This window comes from Marmota monax, unplaced genomic scaffold, assembly GCF_021218885.2.
Source record: "Marmota monax isolate L192 unplaced genomic scaffold, Marmota_monax_Labrador192_F-V1.1 WCK01_AAM20220418_F8-fsc00002, whole genome shotgun sequence".
Classification (NCBI taxonomy): Eukaryota; Metazoa; Chordata; class Mammalia; order Rodentia; family Sciuridae; genus Marmota; species Marmota monax.
This window is the reverse complement of record NW_026693571.1, coordinates 37369753-37392482: the sequence shown is the minus strand read 5'-3', so window position 1 is coordinate 37392482 and position 22730 is coordinate 37369753. Positions and strand designations below refer to the sequence as shown.

Sequence of the window (22730 nt, the reverse complement as noted above, 5' to 3'; positions counted from 1 at the left end):
ATCTACTGTATACGCATCACATGCTGGATTAGGGTTTTTTTTTTTTTTAGAACCACATTTCAAAAATATAAAGCATACTTTTTATTTACCCAAGAAACTTACAACAAGTTTGGGGCCTTCTATTGGGATCTGGCTGTTCTCCTAACATTGATCTGTAAACAACAATAGAAGTACACAACTTACTCTTAAACTGAGTTTTAATCTGATGTTTCTCTAGTAGTCATTCGTGGGAGTTTTGCACACACCAGATTAACAGGTGGGGGCTGGAGGATTTATTGCTGCTGAAGCCAACAGCAAGTCACCCATAAATTGCTAGCAGATGTTTTTCCTTTTTAGCCCCTCAGGAATTTTATAGGCAACAATTCGTTTTTTTCTTCTCTTTCTTTGGAGCTAGAGGGAGATGGAGAAAGGAGGGAAATGAAAACAAACTAGAGGCCGGGGAACATATGTCTCAGTTGTCACCAGAGCAGGGTCATTTTAAACGCAGATGGAGTTGGTCTTCAAAAATTAAAACAAACACACTCGAGGGTTTCTCTTCACGTCGAGGCACTTGAGGCCGCTAAACGCTTTCTTGTTCCTCTTTAGCAAGAGGATCCTTTCAGGAAGAGGAAGCTTCAGGAGAAAAAAGACGGAAATGTGCAAAATCTGAATTGGAATAAAAATCGAACGTGTAGAAAAAACAAGAAGAGGGGTGTTGCCCAGGCCTCCAGGTGTGTGGTTTTTACAATTTCTTTATGATTTTGGTCTGATTTCTTACTTTATGTTTGTGCATTGTGCTGTTATCTTTTACTTAAGGTTGGATAGACGACCAAATATAGTATAGTACTTCAAGATTGAAATGTACTTATAAAATTAACATATTTTCTGATTGTATTTTTATTAAAAGTACCTTACAGGGGCCTTCTTGTTTTATTTTTATTTTTATTTTTTTAGTTTATTCTAATTAGTTGTACATGACAGTAGAATGCATTTTGACACATTGTACACAAATGGAGCACACTTCTCCTTCCTCTGGCTGTACATGGTGCAGGGTAATAATATCCACCTCATTCCACCGTCCTTTTCATTTTTCTTTTTTTTTAAACTGGGGATTGAGCCCAGGTACGTTTTACCACTGAGCTATTTTCCCGGCCTTGGGACAGGATCTCACTAAGTTGCCCAGGCTGGCCTTGAATATGTGATCTTTCTGCCTCAGCCCCCCCCCCCCCCAGGAGCTGGAATTACAGATGTACCACCCACCACACCCGGCTTCAAAAATTTATTTTAAATCTGTCCTTTACAAAATGCTAAAAGCCAAGAGGTTTTAGGAAAAGGATTAAGCATTCTTCTGTGCCAAGGCCTTGTTCTGTCTGTGAAGTGCAGGAGCATTTGTGAGACAGGTGCAGGAGAAAGCCCTGGACACAGGCAAGGCCACCTATTCCCAGCCTGGCCACTGGCATAGTAAGATGGAATAGTCACTCCCCCCATCCCCCCGCCGTAACCCTCGCTTCAGTCCTGCATGAGGTGGGTTCTTCTAGCTGTGGGAAGCGAGGTGCCCAGGTAGTCAGTAGTTCCTTGATAGCTCCACAGTTGGCAAGGGCACAGCCAGGATTGAACCCGGCAGTTTGGCACTGGGTTTTGGAAACCATGCTTCCTTAAGATGCTTAAGTGCACTGGACTTTCATTTTCTTATCTGATGTTTTGTGAGAATCCTGTATTGCTGAGGTTCCAGGAATAGCCTCCCAAATCTAACATTAAATTTCCCATTTAAACTGACTTGTTTTAACCAGGTCAGTTGTGTGTGTACACAGTCTAACTCCAAATCTACTCAGTTGAATTCTGATTTTTTTTTCCCCCAGTGCTAGAGATTGAACCTCGGGCCTTGTGCATACCAGGCGGGCACTCTCAAGTTCTGATTTCTTATATCACTCTTCCAGCGCCCCTCACCCACACATGGGAAAACCTGTAGCAGACACATCCTCCCTTGCCTCGTCCTCCTTGGGCCCTTGGATGGATCTTTTCAGGTTCCCCCTTGAATGGAGGCTGTCCCCTTCCAGGACCTCAGTGTTATGTTGGAAATGCTGTTCCAACCCCCTGAGGCCTGTCTTCAGCTGTCCATGGGTGGGCACTGAAGCCGTTCCCCCGGCTTCTTTTTCTTCTGAGTTCTGGCACCTAGAGATTTCTTTTTCTTGTGGTCTCAGCTGGGCACTTTAATGTTTTTGTTAAAATTTTTTCACTAGCAGTTCCACATTTGTGTAGGGAAAGGGTTCCACTTTGCTGCACTTGAACTTGGCTGTCAGAAGGAACTGACAGGTCAGCCTGCATGGTGGCTAGGGCCATGGCAGAGGAAGCATGTGTGCTTCATGTGCCTGGGTGTTTGTCTCTAGACCTGCGGGTAGGCTGCCCTGGGGATCACGGGGTCCTGGCCCAGCACTGTGAGAGCTCCCTAGCGAGGCCCACGTGCAGTCCTGGATGATGGGCCGGGGTGGGGGGGCAGCTGTAGGGTCGCCTCCAGTCTCAGTTCCACACCCTGCTCACATGGCACCACCACAAAGTGCAATTATGAGAGAATAAACATACCCATTATTACTTTGTTAATAACACTGAATTCTAATTATTGATGGGTCATTTTCCTTGTTTAGCCCGGATAATTTAGAGTAAATTATTTGAAAGCTGAAGCATAATATTCTGTAGAAAGGAAGTGAGACACAGACCTTGTATTCTTTTACGTATTTGTTTTTATAAACATTTGATTGACCATGAAGTCACTTTAATGAAGTCTGTTTTCCCAGATATGAATTTATAGAAAGATATGAAAATAGAGTGCAGTTTTACCAATGAAATATTATGATACTTTTAAAAGCAGATTTCTGAGATGCTGAAGGAATAATTGGATTGTTAAAAAATGACTTCCAAGGCAGAGTCTGTAGCTGCTCATAATGTTTTGAGAATATGATGCTTAAGAAGTAGGTGGTGGTTATTGAGTAGCCTGTTGCCTGGACTCTTGTTTCTGCCCACATCCTATTTTTACCTTGATCAGAAGAAACCAGCAGAACCGTCTGTTGCACCTCACATATTTCATCTTCTTTCCTGCCATCCTGCAGACTCAATACTGTGTACCAAAACTAGAGCATGCAAAAGAGTCATCTGGTTAATCCCGGAACATTCTCCACATTTCTGTTTCGATGTTTATGAAATTGTAGTATAATTCTGCCCTGGAAGGGTTTGTGGTCTAGCAAGAGATTTATTCAACTTCATAATCCATATTAGGGTGGGGTGGGGCTGTGCTTTCCTTCCTTATAGATGCTCCACTTCTCTGGACAATACACAGAACATAGTACATGCAATAGACATTTGCTAAATAAATGAGTGAGGGGGTGTTTAACACTCAGTACCTTCTGTCAGACACCAGGCAGAGCAGGTTCATCTATTGAAAAGCAAAGGAAACAAGCCAAGAATCCCAAGTCAGCTACTTATCAGTTAACCTTGAGTGACCTTGCAGAGTCGTATTCCTCTCATGGTAAACTTTTAAGTAAAATCAATGACTTACAGATTAATTCTAGTCCCCAAATGGCAACCTGGTTTAAAAATTTGGTGCTGGGGCTCAAACCCAGGGCCTCAAGCATGCTAAACACAAACTCTACCACGGAGCTGTGCTCCCAGCCCCCGGATCTCTTTCTTACTGATGTCCCCTTCGTTGCTCATCATGTTCTCCAACTTATCCTAGGGTCATATTTTCCTGAGTCTAATGTCTTAGGGAAGGATGTGTGTGTATACATAAAATGTGGATGTGGTTTTTTTTTTTTTTTCCTCCAGGTCTTCTGAACAGAGTGAACTGAAGCTTGTGTGCAGTGATTTTGAGAGGTCTGAGCTGGGCAGTGGCACTGATGTAAGGAGCTGGTGTGTACAGGAGAATGCTGGGGAGAGTTGTAAAGCAGATGCAGAAATGACGAGCAGTTCACCTGCTGCACAGAGAGAGGCAGGTATGTAATACATGGAGCTAAAGGGGGCTTTTGGGGACAGTTTTATTTCCTTGAGGTGTCCAGCATGAGAAGAAGTTCTGCTTTGATTGACACTTGACAGGCATTGTGGCTAACTGAGGTCCAAATAGGATGCTGTCAGGGTGGGACTAGAGAGCTAGGATTCTGTTGAGCCTGGGCAGGCCTCTAATGTTGCCCTCCTCCACCAAAAACAACGACGACAAAACCCATGCCATTCTCATCTATCCTCACATATGTATTGCTGCAGGAGCAAGGATTGCTTGCTCTAGACAGGGACACCCTTGGTGGAAAGAGGGAGTATCCAGTTGAGAGAGTGCCACTGCCACTCTTGAGCCAGATAGTTTCCAAAGAGCCAAGTCTCTGCCCCACCCAAGGGCTGGTAGGCAGGACCCCCAAGTGAGAGATGGAGGGGCACCCAGTGCTAGGACCAGGGTAGGATTGAGGACAGTGGGGCTGGAGCACTGAACTTGGCAGTGCCGGTGGGGTGTAGGGTGGTGGGGGATTCACAGTCCTCTCAGCCCACATGAGCTCACAGTGCACGCTCCAGCCACCGCAGTTAACTGGACTGTCCCTGTCTTTTATTTTTTCATTCTTTTGACAGTTATACTGCTTTCTGTGTTTTTTTGTTTTTTGTTTTTTTTTTGGTACTGAGGATTGAACCCAGGGGTGCTCAACCACTGAACCACATCCATAGCCCTTTTTTTATATTTTATTTAGAGGCAGGGTCTTGCTAAGTGCCTTGCTAAGTTGCTGAGGCTGGCTTTGAACTTGCAATCCTCCTGCCTCAGCCTCTCAAGCCGCTGGGATTACAGGAGTACACCACCATGCCTGGCTACTTCTGGTTTTATTAGAGATTCTTCCTACACATATATCAAATACTTCTAAATTTTAGTGGACATCTTAATAAAACAGGGAAAAATTATCTACAAACCTCTCATCCCATAGATTCTAGCCTCAGTTTTCTTAATAGAAGTGGTTCATTATTTCTAGAACCATTTTTATTTTATTTTTGCAGTGCTGGGACTAGAACCCAGGGCCTTCCACACATGAGGCAAGTACTTTACCACTGAATCGAGTTCCAGCCTCTAGAACCATTATTATTATTATTATTATTGGTGGTGGGAAGAATGACAGGCAAATGCCCCCCCCCCCCTTTTTAAGCCTAATTTTTAAGGCTTACTTTTAATTTTTATTTATTTATTTATTTTTGGTGCCAGGGATTGAGCCAAGGGGCACTTAACCCCTGAGCCACATCCCCAACCTTTTTTGTTTTTTATTTAGAGACAGGGTCTTGCTGAGTTGCTTAGGACCCTGCTAAGTTTCTGGGGCTGGCTTTGAACTTTCAGTCTTCCTGCCTCAGCCTCCTGAGCCTTACTTTTAAATACACAGCTGTTTATCCTCCACATCATTGTCAACATAAACCCCAATTAATTACAGAGCACTGAAATAAAGTGTAAAGTGTATAATTTTTTTAAAAATCAAACATTTACATAAACCCTTTTTTTTTTTTTTGGTACATCTCTTGGTTTCTAAAATATTCTTACATTCTTTCGTTGTTCTACTCTGTATTTGGATGAAGATTGATGTGGTTGGGTGTGGTTTGCATGCTTGTAATCCCAGCACTTCACGAGGCTGAGGCAGGAGGATTGCAGGTTGGGGGCCAGCCTCAGCAATTTAGAAAGACTTGTAAGCCTCTTAGCAAGACTTTGTCTCAAAACAAAAAATAAAAAAGGCTGGGAATGTCATTCAGTGGTTAAGTGCCCCTGGGTTCAGTCTACAGTAACAAAAAGAGAAAAAGAAAAAGTTGGCCTGTCTGAATATTACATGTTCTTTTACCAACACCTATGATAGTGATGTCTGTTAAATATATGTTCAAATAAGTCTGTTGTATATATTTATGTACTTTTTAAGTAATTGACAAAGTTTTTATTGTGGATTGAGCAGACAAGTACAGGACCATATATATTCTTGTACGGTTTTCACCATCCTTAGATAGCAACTGAGATCAGATGCGTAAAGAACAGGACACAACTTAGATTTTCTTATAAACGAATAAGTATTCTAGATAATAGAGAAACCAACAATTGCTTAACTGGTTTTAATAACATGGCATAAAACACCTAAACTTGATACATGCAAAATATATAGATGATGCTGTCTTTTTTAAAAATATAAAATAAATAAGATGTAAGAATAGGCGAGTTTCCATTAATTAAAAGTTTAAAAAGATAAGTTTTCCTTTCCATCTCATTTGAAGAAGGGAAATCATCATTTTTAAAAATTCAAGTTTATTAAACAAATTTTATAAGTATTATAAAATGTTTAACTTTCATCAGCTTCAATGTTTATTTTGCTGTCAAATTTTACACGTAATTGAACTTCCAAGTCTGCCAACATCTGCTGAATTGCTTCCACTATGGACTCTAGGGCGTCAATTTCTTCTTGGAGATTTTCTTTGCTTCCTCTAACATTTCTTGTGTTTATTCGTGAGAATGGCTGATGAAAATTTCGCCAGTTTGCGGAAGTACCTTTAAGTAGTCGTCCTGATGTCATCACAAGCATCTTCTAAATTTTGGAGTTCTTTTTTACTTCTCTTTCTTCCTTTAGCTCTGTGATTCTACTTATGTTCTGTGACAATTTGTCGATTTTGTCAATCCTCAAAAGTAACATTGACATCTTTTGCAACACATCTTTTTTATGCCCTCTTGGGACTGTCCCAGAACCATTTTTAGATCTAGGTTCTACTTGCTGTTGACTCTTGGCCCCACATGAGTCCAGTCGTCCTTCCCGCAGGCAGAGTCTCAGCTCTTCGCTGCTGCTCTTACGGCCTGTGTGAGGGTCAGTGGACGTCTTGGTTCTTCTTGCTAACTGAGCCCTGGAGCTAACTCTGGCCTCTTCCTGGTTCCACATCTCTCCATTTGTTAGAAATGGCATCAGGTTGAAATTGTGTGAGTGAAACACGGTTTCTCTCTCACCTGCTGTAGACGGTTACTTCCAGAAGCCCGAGAAGAAGTGTGCAGACAAGTTCTGCTCGGATTCCAGCTCTGACTGTGGAAGCTCCTCGGGCAGCGTCCGTGCCAGCCGGGGCAGCTGGGGCAGCTGGAGCAGCAGCGGCAGCTCCGATGGTGACAGGAAGCCCGTGGTGGACCCGCAGCACTTCCTGCCAGCTGGTGAGTCCCAGGAGGAGGCTGGGTGCCCCAGAGTGGCCTTCTGTTGCCCTCTGGTGGGTCCAGCACAGAGTCTAGCTCTGCCTTGCAGAAGACAGAGGACAGAGGGGACTTTGAGTCTTGGCTTTGCTCTGACCTTCATTCCCTTTTATTTTCTTTCCTGCCCTCTCCCTCCTCATTTCCCTCCAAACCATCATCACGACTGTTGTTGTTCTCTATCTTTGAAGCAGGTCACAGAGCTGTGCATTTGTATGTTCTTGTTTATTGCTCTGTGTAATGCAGAATTCATCACTGTGACCAGTTTTTGTTGATTTCCTGATGCTGGGACGAACCCAGGCCTTGTACGTGCTGACAAGTGCTCTGCCACTGAGCCACCTCCCAGCCTTTATGCCATTTTCAAGTGTAAAGTGCGGTGGCATTACGTTCGTTCCCATGGTTGTGCGGCCACCCTCAGTCCCCATCTGTAGGACTTCTCATTCAGTCTCTCCTGTTCCTCCTCCTTTTAGCTCCCATTACTCTCTTCTACTGTCTGTCCCTGTGAACTTGACTCCTCTAGGTACCTCGTGTGAGTGGGATCCTACAGTGACACTGTCTCTTTGTGACTGGATTACTTCAGTCAGCATGGGTCCTCAAGGCTCACTCGTGTTGTAGCATGAGTCAGGAATTCCCTCCGTCCTAAGGCTTAATATTCCATCCTGTGTGTGTGTACACCATGTTTTCCACCATTGGTAACTTGAATGACAACACAGTTCTAGAGAATACTTTCTTGAATCCACTTCCTGTGTTACGTATCAGTTATGCATGTAATATTTTGTTCAGTGGAACATTTAGTAGAAGTTACTTTTGCAGCAGAATTTCTGCCAATTTCACAATGAATTTAAATGTTTCAAATGCCCTAAACATTCACCAATCTTGTCAAGAGAACAGACCTCTAAAAACATAATAATTAATGCAGAGTTACTGTAAGTGGTATGCTTGTTGCTCAATTTAAGTTTTTATAGGTGTTCCAAATCAGTACAGTGGGATGAGATGAGTTAAGTTGTGCTTGAATGCTATATAATAGTTGGAAAATGTCCTCAGTGTGAAAGATTGAAAAGACAAAATGTAGTACAACCTCAAGAATGGAAAGTTATACTCCATGTATGTATAGTATGTCAAAATACTATATCTAAAAAGAACAAATTTAAAAATACACAAAAAAGACAAGTATGTATAGAATATGATCCCAATTTATATATATATATATATATATATAAATTTTTATATATGTATACACACATAAAATAGATACCTGAATGATCATATTGATAGTGTATTTGTAGATAATTTATAACTTTTCTTTAAACTTGAATTTCTGGCTCTCTGTCCCTCTGGAGATGGCCTGCATTCTCCCAGATGTATATCTACTTTCCCAAATAAGTCTGTGTCTGTGAAGAAAAATTTATTATTTCTTTTTATTGACTTTTAAAAATAATGGACATATATTACTTTTATGAACTAAGTCAATGAGCACTATAATTATATAGCTAATTTTTTTAATCAGGAAAAAAACTATTAAATGTTGCATAATATTGATAGTTTCAACTTCTCTCATAATGTAACATACATTATAGCAAAAAAATTTTTTTTAACCAGAGACTGAACCCAGGGGCACTTAACCATGGAGCCATATCCCAGCCTGTTTTTTTTGTTTTGTTTTTCTGGTGCTAGGGATTGAACCAGGCCTTGTGCATGGTAGGCATACACTCTACCAACTGAGCTATATCCCCAGCCCTTGTTTTGTTTTTTAGAGATAGAATCTTGCTAAATTGCTCAGAGCCTCACTTTTTGCTCAGGCTGGCTTTGGACTCATGATACTTTTGCCTCAGCCTCCCGAGCTGCAGGGATTATAGGTATGCACCACACATCCAGCCTATACCAAAATTCTTTTTTTTTTTTTTTCATTTTGATTTGAAAACTTATTTCTTTCATGCATTCTCAATTCTCAACCAGAAGAAGATCAATATTTCTTATTTCTAAATTAAAAACATAAATAACAGGACATGACATTTCCAGGCTTTCTATCATACGTTGCTATGACCCATAATACCCAAATTCTTAAATCTAAGTGTTGAGTTTTATTTTAGCTTTTTAATGAAAAAGATGGGTTTTTAAAGGTCTTTTAAAAATGAATTGATTGTAAATATCAGTTTAAAGTTAAAACTGAACTTGCTGATTGGAGTTAATAATAGTGATAATCTATGCCTCTTGATACAGAATATATACAGTTGAATTGTACTGTTTTAGAAGATTTGTGATATGTGTTATTTTTTGAATACAGGAGACAGTGTTTCCCAAAACGACTTTTCTTCTGAAACTCCTGTCTCCTTGAACCTTTCTCATCACATCTGCAATCCCATGTAAGTTTTTATTTTTTTCAGCCTTTATGATACTTTTTTATGTGCTTTTTCTTTCAGTCAGTGTGTTTTCTTGGCACTCGGTTCTGCAGGTTAAAATACAAAATAAGGATGCAGGACAGTAAAACCTGATTATATTAATAATTCAGAAAGATTGATCCTTCTAAGTAAACACAATTTACATGGCAGTCTCTGGTGTCACTGCCTTCTCAGTAATAGAGCAAATGTGTTGTTTCGGAAAGAGAAAGAGGAGGCAGGAGTTACTATAATGCTGGGAGCCATCTGCCCTTTGCTAAGCCTTGAAACAAAGCCAAGCATTGATAATTCAGAGGATTTTTAAAAACCTAATAGATACTCACACATTAGCAACTCCTCTGTATAATTTGTTCTGCAGCATTGGACAAGTATAAACAACTCTAGCTGTCTCTCTGTGTGCTCAGGGATTGGTTCCAGGACTCACTCCCCTGTGGACACCAAAATCTGTGTATACTCTGGACTCTTAAGATAAAATGGTGCGTGTTTGTATCCTCATGTGCACTTTAAATCACCTCTAGATACTTATAAAACTTAATGCACTGTAAACAGGTGTTGGAACCTGTTGTGTAGGGAATAGTGACAAAGAAAAAGTCTGCACGCATTCAGGACAGGCATAGCCATCACAGGCCTTGTGATGCCTGAGCATCTTCCTGCATAACCCTCAACAACAACAGTATAACTTCTTACAAATATTTTCAACCCGTGGTTAGTTGAATCCACAGATGGGAACCCGTGGATTTGGAGGGCTGATGGACCTTTAATGATTGAGAGAACAGGGTAAACCAGGAGAGAGTTTCAGAGTGGCAGGTGTAACCAGGTTTCCTGGGCACCTGCCTCCTGAGGACAGAGGGATGTAACTAGATGGGTGATGTGAAGAAGGAAACGCAGCTATCGGCCAGGCCAAGGAAGGCGCCATGAACTTTCAGTTAGAGGTAGAAAGTCAGCTCTGGACTAAGAATTGCTGCTGCCTGGCAGGAGGCAGACCGAAGTGGCAGGTGGCCTTAGTCACTTTGGTTAAATTTGTATTGTTTCATGAAAGCAAAACTTGGCAAGATCTCGGGAATTTAGTTCTTCTCAGCTGTACTTTTTTGTCTACATGATATTTTTGAGAGAAAGAATTCATGTAAAACCTCAGTTGGGCTTGGTTATGAAATTTCAATGTTCTTACACAGAAAACTCAGCAGTGCCTTCTTTGCTTGCCCCACAGAGACGTGAGTAACGTCCCACAGTACCCAGAGCCCTCCCAGCCCGGCCTTCCTGCTGGACCCGCAGGTGCTGAAGAAGACAAAGGTGAGGCACAGTACTCCTGGGGCCTGCCTTCCTGGCTGGAGAACTTGAGGAGACCAAGCAGGGGGCAGAGTGGGAGTGGGGGTGGGGTGGCATCTCCAAGGTACACTTGGAATCACAGGGGAGGCGCCAGCTTTGCAGGCGGGTGACATCAGGGCCTCTGCCCTTGCCTTGCTGTGGTATCTTCTGACCTTCTGCACTAAACCCTCTCTGTGCAGCTGAGGCAGAGCTGTTCTAGCCCCACTGCTGGGTACAGTCGGAGCCCCTTGTCGGGGTCCCCTGCTCTAGTCAGAGATGAGAGACAACAGAAGGGCCCAAGAGAAGTGAGGCCCACTTGGAGAGCAGGCCAGGGGCGAGGCTTCCACACTCCCTGCTTCCCCTTCCCTGGCCCTCTCCTCTTCCTGCCCCCCCACTCACACTGTATGAAAACCTGTTAATCGAGCCTCAGTGCCCAGGTGACCAGCCTTGTTCCTGCACAAGGCCTGAAGCTAAGAGCTGAGCTCCCTGAGACGGGGGGGGGGGGGGGGGGGGGGACATGGAGGCCTTGGAGTGTGGGAGTGTGGGGGGGGGCAGAAGGAAACCTCTCCTCCAACGGGGGGTTCATTCCCGACGCCCCTTGGTTTCCCTCTCCTTGACCCTGCTCTTCCACCTTTCTTTGTCTGTGCCTTTAGTCTCCTCTTATTCTGGGGCTTCTTCCTTGCCAGATCAGGGTCAGGGATCCTGACAGGATACTCCTGGTGTCATTCAGCTTTAATGCACATACTTCCTTCTGCTCAGACACATGAAAGCTGGAGGTAAAATCTGCTCTATCCATTGGAGAATTTTTATTTGGAAATACAGTGCCTCTGTGCTGTTCCTTGAATATGTTTTCCACTTGTCACATTATCAGCAGAAACAGATTATTTGTAAATTGGATCAAATGACGAGTCCAGTAAAGCAAATGTTTTTAATAAAAGGGAAATCTAAAATTGAATGGTTTGTAATTTGCTAAGGCAAGAAGAGGGGAGGTTTAGATGGTCCTATATTTGTTCCTATGAGGTAATTGAGGAAAGAGAGGATTTGATTAGTGGCAGGGAACTAAAAATTCGAAACAGACACCTGGGGCTGGGGGTGTAGCTCGAGAAGAGCACATGCTGGCTTCACTCCTTGGCACCAAAACCAAAACCAGAAACCCTTTACTGTACTCAGTTTCTGGTTGTATTGTCAACTAGGGGGATGTGTATGTACTGTGGTGTTGTGATCCATGCGTACGTGTGTGCCGAGTGCCTTAACCCGCTCCTCCTTCATAGCCGGTACCTATTACACCTGGTCAGCTGTGACCATCCTTAGTTAGGTCCTGAAGTCACAGAAAAACAGCTTTTGCCTACAGTCTTCTGCCTTCAGAGTCTTGGCCGGTCCCTCCCAGCTCTGCACCTCCCTTCTCATCTGGCAGAAGTGCCCTGACCTCCAGGTGCAGTGGTTTCCCTGACTCTTCTCCCTTCCTTGCAATCAAGCTGCAGAACCCCTGTCTTGACACTTCGTTGCCTCTGTCTCATTCTCTTGGTCGATCTTGCTTTCTGTCTTACTGGAAAGAGAAAAGTCATTCGAAACCTTTCAGGAAGCTCCCACACCCCCTCCACACGCCCCACCTTGCTCCCTTCTCTGCTCCCCTCCTGTTGCAGCCTGTGGAGTTGTTGGTGCCATTCTCCTGTCCAAGGCTGTTGTCGCGAACTTCTCGTCGGTTTTGTCTTCACAGGTCACTCCCATGTGCTCGCAAATATGCCGTAAGAATCCAGCAATAGCCCAGACCCCTTCTCCCCACTCATTTCAGTCACTGCTGCTCAACTTTTCAGCTCCTGTTCTTAGGGGACTCCTCTAAAGAACGGCCGGTGCCTGCCAATTCAGGTTCTTTGCCTCCTGTGCTCCGTAGAAGTCCTCAACCCAGCTCTTGCACCTCCTCTCCACTGGAGCACTGCTGCTGGTCCCTGGTGTTTCCCCATTAAGTCCCTGGCCAGCTCTGACTCTGGTCTCCGTGTCACATGCTGTAGGTTCCTGATTCAGCGCCTCCTCACCTCTTCTCATGATCACGGCCCTCCAGAGCATCATCTCTGTACCCCTTGTGGATCTCACCTATTTTCGAAGCTTTAAGTGTCACTCTCTACCCTGAGAACTCCCACACTTGTGTCTGCCACCTGGGTCTCTCTGGAACTCTGGCATCATCAGTGACTGTCAGTTTGACATTTTTTCTGGGGGTTCCAGCAGGTACCCCCATTACTTGATCATCTCCCTCAGAACTGCTCTCCTTATAGTTTTCCAATCTTTCTGATTATTCAGGTCCCAAGTCTAGGAGTCATCCTGGACTTTGCTTTCTTGTGTCTCAGATATGCTGCAGTCTTATTCTGTCAGCAGGCCACCTTCCAGACACCCCAGCATCTGGTCACTGCCCACCACCTCCACCATAGTTATCCAGGCCATCCTTACTTCCCATTAGTAGGATCACAATAACTTCCTAACAGGTCTCCCTGCTTCTACCCTGTCCCCATTGTTAAGGGCCGGAATGATTGTGCTAAACACAAGTCAGATCACATCACTGGCAAGAACCTCAAAGCCTCTGAGGTTCTTCTGCTACTTTCAAGTTCACAAGTTAGCTGCTGACATTTTGTATGAGCTGGCAGAAGACAAAAGCCACCTGGGTCCAAGACAGAAGGCTAGCCCAGGAGGCTGCATGAGCATCAGCATGTTCATGTCCGCTCTCCTTGCCTCCAGTGCCATGGGGGTGACAGACAGGAAAGGAACCCTGAACTCAGGGAACCCGAGTCTTTTACCATGGGCAGGAGGCATTGTCTTTATTTTAGTAGACATTAAGCATACTTGCCCTTGTTCCAAAAGCAGATATTTCCTTTATCTTTGAGGCTTTGCCTAAAAGCATTCTTGGAAACATAGGCCAGAATCAAGGGGTTTCTGTTGGCACACAGTACAGAAGCATAGAGACTTGTCTTATGATATGCACACTTCTTGTTTCTGTGTGTAGCCTTGGCTCCTGATTTTCTCTTGAGTACATTGTTCTATTAGCAATTCTTTTTGATTTTTATTATTATTTGTAGATGGATACAATGTCTCTATTCTGTGTATTTATTTTTATTTGGTTGCTGAGTATCAAAGCCAGGGCCTCACATGTGCTAGGCAAGTATTCTACCATTGGGCGACAACCCCAGCCCCAGCAATTCTTAATTAATCATAATTAAACAGAAGGTGGGATCAAGTCTGTCTGATTTGTCACTTACAACATTATAGCAGCTGCTATCAACAGGATTCGAAGCAGCAGAATGAAACCACCCTGCTGTTTTGACTTCAGTGTGCCCCAGAGAATCCAGCCCCATCCAGCCGAACAACTCCCATAAACCCCCGAGGTCTACATAGGAAGCCAGGTGGCTTGCTCTGTAAGCCATTTCTGCATTGGCCTTCCCCTTGGCAGGAGGTGGTACTCTGGTATAGCAGAGTATGTTTATGATGGCACAGATTCCCCCTTGGCCTGCAGGAGGGCAACCCCATCATCCCTGACATCTCTGGGCAGAGAGATACCTTCCAGGGTCAACATGGTATCTTTGATCGCTTTGGCCTGGCCAGTACCAAGGACAAATGTCATACCACCTTTGGTTTTTGGTTTTTAAAGTTAGGGTGCCACTGTGTTGCCCACGCTGACCTCAAACTCCTTCTGGGATTATAGGCATGTGCCACCGCAGCCAGATAATGCCACTTTTCTAGTCGGATGGACTTTGTCTCATAGTGATTACTACTCAAGCATGTTTAGGAGCAGGAAGTTTTCCCCGGGGCAGCCTCATTTTTGAGCAAGCATCGTCATATGTAGGCTGCATCATCTGTTGGTGGTATTTCTTCAAATACTCAGAGGTCTCTCAGACTTACCCCCAAGGAGCAAATCTCTGTTTTGGGGAGGGAGGCCAAGTTCCTGCCTGGCTTCCTCACAAGAACAATCCTGGGGCACTTGCGTAGTCCTGGAAGGAGAGTGCCGTTTACAGTTGTTGGACTTCCTCGGGTGGGACCTCTGTCAGGCAGAGCGCAGGTAGACCGTGTCTCCAGTGTGGTCAGCAGTGGTCACAGTCCGGAAGGCCACGGTAGCTAGTGGCCACAGTGGAAACGTGCAGTCCTCCCCTCTGTGGGGGTGGACCCAGCAGTAAGGATGGCAGTCTGGGTGGGGCAGACTCCACCCGTGGCTAGATTCCACCTGGTCTGAGCAGAGAATGGGCCCCCAACAGGGGGCCTCTAGTTCAGTGGCCTGGAAGTATAATGAGAGACCAAAATTTGTTTCTGCATTTCACAGTCCCAAAGAGTCCTTTTTATTTTATTTTTTTTTAATTGGAACTATTTTTTTTATTTGAGGTTTTTTTCAGATCCTGAATTTCTAAATCTACAATGGAACAACCACAGGATTGGGAATATTGGTTCTGAGATAGAACCATTTGCTGATGAGAAAGTCCAATTCCAACCAGGGAAATTTACCCTGAGTCTAAGTCTTTTCAGTTTAGTGTTACAACTACCACCTAGAAAAATAAATCCAAGTACCCATCTGGGTTGAAGAAAAAGAGTTACTTACTTATGACTTCAAAAAATGGGACTATGTAATCTAAAATTCCAAAAGAGTCAAATGGTGCTACATAAGACATTTTTGTTTCTTTTTCTTAGGAAGAAGGAGTTATATAGAAACTTCTAATTTTTTTTTTTTTCCTACTGTATGACCAAAGTCGAAGGCAGGTCATACTCTAGGGTCTATCACACCTTCTTAACTAAAAAAACTATTCGTGCTACTTTTCTTCCAGGTTGGCCACATGGAAAACTAACTCTACTGTGCTATGTGACTTCACAAAAAAAGGGTGAATAAAACTATAGTACAGCAGCCTCTCATCTTGGGAAGGTGGATAGGGTTCCATCATGGACTCAAACTGGGCTTGCTTTGACCATTCTTTCGATTACATGTAAGCATGCGTTTACAGGGTTAGCTGCTACGCAATCTGCTCCTTCTGTCGAAGAATGACAAAATTTTAAAATAGCAAACGTTCCAAGACTTTTGAAAAAGTCAACAACAGCTGCTTTCTCCAGGAGAAAAATCCCTGTTATCATCCAAAAATGTGGATTTACACGTGAAAATAGGTATATTGGACATGAAATCAATCTTGGTATCTTGTCTTTATGCTTCTTCACCACATCAAAGGGTTAACTGCAGGCCTAGGCTGCTCAGTGGTAGAGTGCTTGCCTCGCATGTGTGAGGCACTGGGTTTAATCCTCAGCACCACATAAAAAAATAAATAAAGGCATTCTGTCCATCTACAACTACAAAAAAAAAAAAGATACTGGGGGTTAACTAGAAAACTGGACCTTTGTTTCTGTCCAGTAAATTTATGTCACAAAATGAACAGAATTTAGAGATATATGTAACTTTCTAACATCTCTTTCTTTTCAAATTACAACAAATGTTTGTAATTTACTGCTGCAATCTCAAATGTGCTTATCATAATAGTGGCTGAAACTGGAACACATGTTTTAAAAACCCTGAAGTCGTCATCCACACTTGCCATTTATTCGTTGTCTTGTTTGGAGCAAAAGACAAAGAATTCACAAATACCATGACCTAAGCACCTGTTTCAAATTAAACATCAGCCTTCTGCTTGCAAACTTTTTTTTGATAATTAAGCAAATTGCAGAAGACCCATATCAGTTGCTTTTTACTTCCTGGAGAAGTCAGTAGGATAACTGCATCCTAAGGGCTTCTTTCTGTGTTGAATCTGAAAGGTGGAACAAAAGAAAAGCATCGTTTCCACCCCAAACCATGGAGGTGATGAGCAGCTTTCCCTGTGGTGATGTGTATCCCTCCGTATTTCAGTAGGGAAGGTGGCCGGATGAAAGAAGCAGGTCTGCCCGCTCTAGAAGATAACAGAGAAGTACCTGCCGTGTTCTGAGTTCAGAATTTTGTTTTGAGATGAACATAAAAGCACCTAGGTGTCAGGAAATATTTGTCCTGTGTGATGAGGATTCTCGCATGGTCCAGCAGATGCAGTCGGCTTCCCAGGGCCCTGCTTGCCCCCTGCCCAGAGGCCAAATGGCCAGGTGACCGAGGCACCCCTCACTCTGTCGTCTATGGCTTTAATCTGCCAGTCTGTGGCTTCAAGTAGCAGGCTAAACTGTTAGGACAATCGCTGTGAAGTCTATTGTGAAGACACAAGGTTTCGGCTAAACCCAAACATGAGTGAGCCATCCATCTGGGGAACCTCAGGGAATGGAGGGCCCCACTGAGCCAGCAGCTTTGCCTCGGATGGCAGAGTGGACACCAAGTTTACCCAGAGGGACAGCGGCCATTAATTCCCATAAAGCAGAAGCGTAGGTAAGGCCAAGCCAGCTACACAGGCATCCGTCTATTGGCGCCAGTTGTCATCACCAGCCCAGATGGATGCCTCCGTGTGGTGGGGGCGTGTTACAGGAGAGGAGCCTGAGCTTAGGGAACCCAGATCTTGTAAGAGGCAATAATCTTGCCTGCCCTTTGCTCCAGAGGCAGAGCCTGCATTCCCCAAGGGTTTCGCTTAGCAAAAAATCCTTGAAAAGATGGTCCAGAACAGAGGCCACCAGCCCTTCCACAGAAACGGGAGAACCCTGTGGGGCCCTCCGTGGCTTCCCATTAGACTCAAAGGCAGTGCCCAGATGCTTCGAGGGGCCACAAGCTGTGTCCTCACAGTCAGTTCTCTAGCCTCACCCCCCATCCTCACACCCTCTTTTTGGCCACACTGGTCCCCTTTCTCTGGAGACTCACCGGGGCACACTGCTTTAGGGCCTTTGTAGACTGTCCCCACTGTGGGGCATGTGATTCCCCTTACCTGAGTGACTCCCTCCCTGTCCTCTGGCACATCTGCAATGGGATGTGCCCTCAGAGGGGCCTTTGACCGTCCTAATTAAAATTGCCGTTTGTCATCATAGGCTGTGGACCTCTGCCATGCCGTGCTTGTTTTTTCTTTGCCGTTTATCTCTGTTCACTTGAATGCACTTGTTCATGGCTGCTTCCTGGTATCTGTATTGGGGCCTTACAGAAAGTGAGCCCTCTCATACTTGCTGAGTAGTGAACGCACGCTGTCATCCAGGTCGGGAGGTAATCGTGCACCACCTGAAGCAAAGATTAAAGTGACCTGCTATATTTCAGCATGTATCCTGAAGTGACCCCAGAAGAGGTCTGGGAAGGCACAAGTAGTCAGTATGCGTGGGTGGTATGGGGTAGTATTTTCTGGAAAGAAGACACGTTGAACTGGGTATTAGAGGAGGGGTACCCAGGGCTGAGTGGAAGAGGTGGACTGAGGACCTTGTTCTCTTCTGTAGGTCTGTACCCACCCGGAGACCTGTGGCCCCCACAGCCAGTGTGTCTGACAAACAGCCTGAGCTGCGCTTTGGAGAACAGGGCACCCGGAGTGCTGCAGGAGCCCGCCCCGGTCCACAGCAGGTGCGCTGCCCCCCGCTGTCACCCCACTGAGCCCAGGGCTCCCAGTTGGAATCTGAGTTGTCTGCTAGGAAGTCCCTATAAATATTAGGGGGCAGCTGCTACTTCAGGGGACTAAAGCTGTGTGTCTTCTCCTGCCTTTTGGAATTGTGGTGTTAGAAAACAAGAAGCCAGGCATTGAGAGAAACCGGAGTAAAAGCTGGTGGCCCTGTCATGACTTTCCTTTTTTTTAAATTGAAATAGTGACCTATTCATACGTGAGGCAAATTTGAAAGACACACGCTCCATCCCTGCCCCCTCAGCAAGAGACTTCCATTTTTCCAGAGCATCACTCTTGAACACATTTTAAATTTGAAAGAATCAAAGAAATTGAATGTCAAAAAGTAGTTGACACAATACTACTTAAATTCACCGTTTGGTGTGAATGTCACTCAATTTGGGAAACTTGAGACAATGTTGATATTTTTGTTTGATCACAGAACCCATGGAAGGTTTTGGGGTCAGCATATTACAACAGCCTTTGCTGTCTCGTTTCTGTGACGAGAGCCACTCAGCAACCGTGATCAACATATTGTGAGCTGCAGTGTTTATAGGGGTGACTGCCCTGAGCCGGTCCTGCTGGGAGTGGGAGGAGGACGTTTCAGTAGCTGAGTCCTCTGGGTGTGTGTGTGTAAGAGTCATTCTTTGCGGGGCTAATAAAGCCTTGGCCTTGGACTCTGTGTCTGTCTGGACTCGACATGGATGTGTAACTGATGTGATTCTGCAATTTGTATACGGGGTAAAAATGGGAGTTCATAACCCACTTGAATCAAAGTGTGAAATATGATATATCAAGAACTATGTAATGTTTTGAACAACCAACAATAAAAAATTAAAAAAAAAAAAAAAAGAATTGCACACCTTGCCAGTGCCATCCGTCCTGCAGAAGGCAGGTCATTGGCAATGACTATTCAGTAAGTCTTAGATTCTGTGACTGGAGAAAGTATCATCTTTTATTTTCCTAAATTGGGGAATTTGCAGGTATGAGGATGCTGGGAAATAAAATGATTCTCCTCTTCGACTATTTGATTTTTCCACTTGACTATTCTCATCCCAATTCTGAAACTAGACGTCTTGTGTTTTGTAGCAGTTTCATCGACTGGAGCGCGACTTGTGAGGGCCAGTTTCCCAGTGTGTACTGCCCGTTGGAACTGAATGATTACAATGCCTTTCCAGAAGGTAAAAGCTGGAACATCCCAGTGACATTATCTTACGTGGCCCTCAGAAATTCTCAGTCTGGGGGCTTCTGCATGTTACCCTATTCTGTTTAGTTCTCTAAATAAGGTAGAACTGGGTCATTTGTACTTATGTGGCCCAAACAGGATGGATGGTTTGTTGGACGGCTGGAGCCCTAGTTGTTGCTGTTTGTTTTGTTTATAGGGAGGCAGGTCCCATATGAAATAGAACCTATTTATTTGTTCTTCCAGGCCCTGAGGGACTTGCCCCTGGGGGTGGTGCTACAAAAGGAAGGAAAGGAGCTTAGCAAGGAAATCAAGGACAGTTGTAGACGTGGGGTCTGAGGCATCTGTCATAATAAGGAAGAGGTGTGGGATTTCCTTGATCACCTGGAAAATGCTCTGATTTTCGATTACAGCCTGATCATGGTTTTTCCTACTAGAGCTGCCGTTTCCAGGAAGGGCTGTGGGGACACGCAGTGCTCTTTGCTAACCACAAGGGGGTGCTTTGGTAACTTTCTTCCTAAGTAGTTGGCTCCCACTTGCTTTACCAGGCCTTGTGGTTCATGGGCAGGTGGCTGAAACAGGCACAGCTGATAATTTTTTTTTTTTTTTTTTAACTGGAGGAGTGTGGCTCGATGGTAGAGCACTTCCTACAGTGAAACTCAGCATCACCAAAAACAAATAGCAAAGAAATGTTTAAGGGGCTCAGTGGTAGAGTGCTTGCCTGGCCTGTGTGAGGCACTGGGTTCAGTCCTCAGCACCACCTAAAAATAAGTAAAATAAATAAAGGCATTATGCTCATGTACAACTAAAAATATTTTTTTAAAAAAAGAACCATTTAAGAACTGGTACGAATCTTGTCACTGTTCAAATCTATGGTAATATTTGAAGTGTGCTTTGTGTGTTGAAAAGACTACCATCAAATGCAGAAAAACAGGACCCAAGAAGCCTTTCCCCACGGAGGGCTCCACAGGTGGTGTGTCTCATAGACAGGTTTAACCTTGAGACTGACAGTGCAATGACCCCCTGGTCCGTCCACACAGAGTTAAGTAACGTTTGTCTTTCACTTGGCAGTAGAGTAAGACCTTGACATCTTTTTGCTTCAGACTGAGAATTCAGTTCTCTCTATGAAAATGTTCACCCGTGTTGCTGTCTCCTGTTCTTGTAGAAAACATGAATTACGCCAACGGCTTTCCTTGTCCTGCAGAAGTTCAGACCAGTTTTATCGATCACAATTCTCAGTCGACCTGGAACACCCCACCCAACGTGCCTTCCGCCTGGGGACACGCCAGTTACGTCAACTCTCCGGTAGGGGCAGCTCTGGGTCATTTAATCCTTCTTTAATCCTTTAGCGCAGCGTTCAGTTCAGCCAAAGCTTGGCCAGTTTTAAATCACAGAAGCCCCCTCTGGCCACCCTCTGGAGGAGGCTAACGTGGTCAGACAGGTGGGCACCTGCAGAGCATGACATTCTGACCTCCCCCACTGAAAAAGTCCTCTTAGACCGCATCAGGCAGAGGTCGTAGATGACCTCTTGTCACTGGGCAAGAAAGGCCCCGTGTGACACAGCTGTCTTTATGTGTCCTCACTGCCCTTTTCCACTGTGGTAAGATGCAGTGAAAGTCCCAGGAAGGTCAGTCAGGGGTTGGGGTCAGGGGTTGGGGTCAGCGATAGGGCCCAACACCTTCTTTTTCACCACATTTTATCCTTTTTTTTTTTTTAATGAATTTATGGAGGGCATTTGGCTGTGAGTCCTTCCTTAGATTGCAAGTAAGCTTATCCAGTTAGGTGAGGATTTCACAGCAATCCTCTTTGAGCAAAATGGAGTAGAAAGTAATTTCCAGGTATCAGGGTTGGTGGGTGGCGGTGTCCTCGGGTGCTTATTCAGCCTTGACGTTGCCTCTCCGCAGCTTCTTTTTGCTTTAACCTTTCCTTCCTTCCTGTTATACCCCAGCCCTACCTCACCAGCACCCGAAGCTTGTCTCCAATGTCTGGACTTTTTGGTTCTATCTGGGCCCCGCAGAGCGATGTGTATGAAAGTTGTTGCCCGGTCAGCCCCACCCCAGAACACTCAGCCCACCTGGAAAGCCAGGCGGTCGTCTGCAAGGAGTACTACCCAGGGTTCAACCCGTTCCGTGCCTACATGAACCTGGACATATGGACTTCCACAGCAAATCGGAACGCCAACTTCCCACTGTCCAGAGACTCGAGTTACTGTGGGAATGTGTGAAAAGAATTGGATTTTTAAACAATGTGAATAAAAAGGCTTGTGTTTTGATTACTAGCGTAAACTGGTTGTTGAGATAGATTGTGACATTGGCGGATATTTTGGCACTTTTATATGAAAATAAATTTTTTTATGAAATCCGGGTGCTCTATTTTTTTGTAAACCCTTTATAAATCAGTGGAAGAAGACTCACCATCAAAATGTCGTGACTTTCACAGACCAACAAATGTGTCAGGCATGGCCAGCATTTTAAATCAGAACAAGGGAGACTTCTAAGAAGGTTAAGGGTTGAGAACGAGTGACTGCATGGGTTTCCCCTCCCTGAGCGCCCAGGGAGCTTTCAGAACATGGAGGGGCACATTCTCGGAATTTCCGACTTAATTGGTCTATGGCTCAGGCAATCAGGATTTTCCCAAAAGTTCTCCATGGATTGTCACGTGCAGCCAGGGTCCAGCCAGGGTCCAGCATTGCCTGATGGACACTGCTCAGGGCTGGAGGAGCGCTGGCCTCTCCCTGGGGCTGCTGGAGTAAAGCAGAGAGCCTCATGCAACCCTCCTCAGCCCCCTGCTCTGGCCGGGACTGTTCCTGCCCCTCCACCAGGCCAGTCACTGGGGCAAGGACAGCAGCCGGGCACATTCTGGTAAGTGTTCAGTTGCCCTCCCAGGAAGCAGGCTTAGCCTGAATTCAAGTATTTAGGGGTTGTTAGGTCATAATGCATGTTTTGCCAGACCAGTTTGTATCTGCTTGTCGTTGATGTTAGAAGTGCATCGAGGTGGAATCATCTATTTGCTGTGTGTAAACTTGGAAGACGTTTTTAACTTTTAATAAAAATCTGTTATTTTTACATATAGTTTTGTCTTTATTGGAAATTTCAAGTTGGAGTGGTTTTTGGGCGGAATGCTGCATTTTTGCCTGCTTGGAATGAATTCCTTTTGGCCATGATTGAGTGGGG

General features: G+C 44.6%; 1 protein-coding gene and 1 pseudogene across 7 annotated transcripts in view; one reads left to right on the top strand and one right to left on the bottom strand.

Moving 5' to 3' along the window:
* Positions 1 to 21916, top strand: part of Tmem131l (transmembrane 131 like) — a 171262-nt gene extending 149346 nt beyond the window's left edge. For 5 of the 7 annotated variants that reach the window (XM_046458751.2, XM_046458752.2, XM_046458749.2 and 2 more), the window contains 9 exons: positions 586 to 710; positions 3796 to 3962; positions 6965 to 7150; positions 9468 to 9546; positions 10787 to 10869; positions 18220 to 18340; positions 19464 to 19555; positions 20723 to 20862; positions 21506 to 21916. In XM_046458751.2, coding sequence (XP_046314707.1) covers positions 586 to 710; positions 3796 to 3962; positions 6965 to 7150; positions 9468 to 9546; positions 10787 to 10869; positions 18220 to 18340; positions 19464 to 19555; positions 20723 to 20862; positions 21506 to 21781 — 1269 coding nt within the window. In that variant the 3' untranslated portion in view covers positions 21782 to 21916. The remainder of the gene's footprint in view (positions 1 to 585; positions 711 to 3795; positions 3963 to 6964; positions 7151 to 9467; positions 9547 to 10786; positions 10870 to 18219; positions 18341 to 19463; positions 19556 to 20722; positions 20863 to 21505) is intronic. The other 2 variants (XM_046458755.2, XM_046458750.2) reach the window with 1 other exon arrangement.
* On the bottom strand, positions 6303 to 6890 carry LOC124102671 (prefoldin subunit 4-like; annotated as a pseudogene).
* Positions 21917 to 22730: the final 814 nt, after the last annotated feature.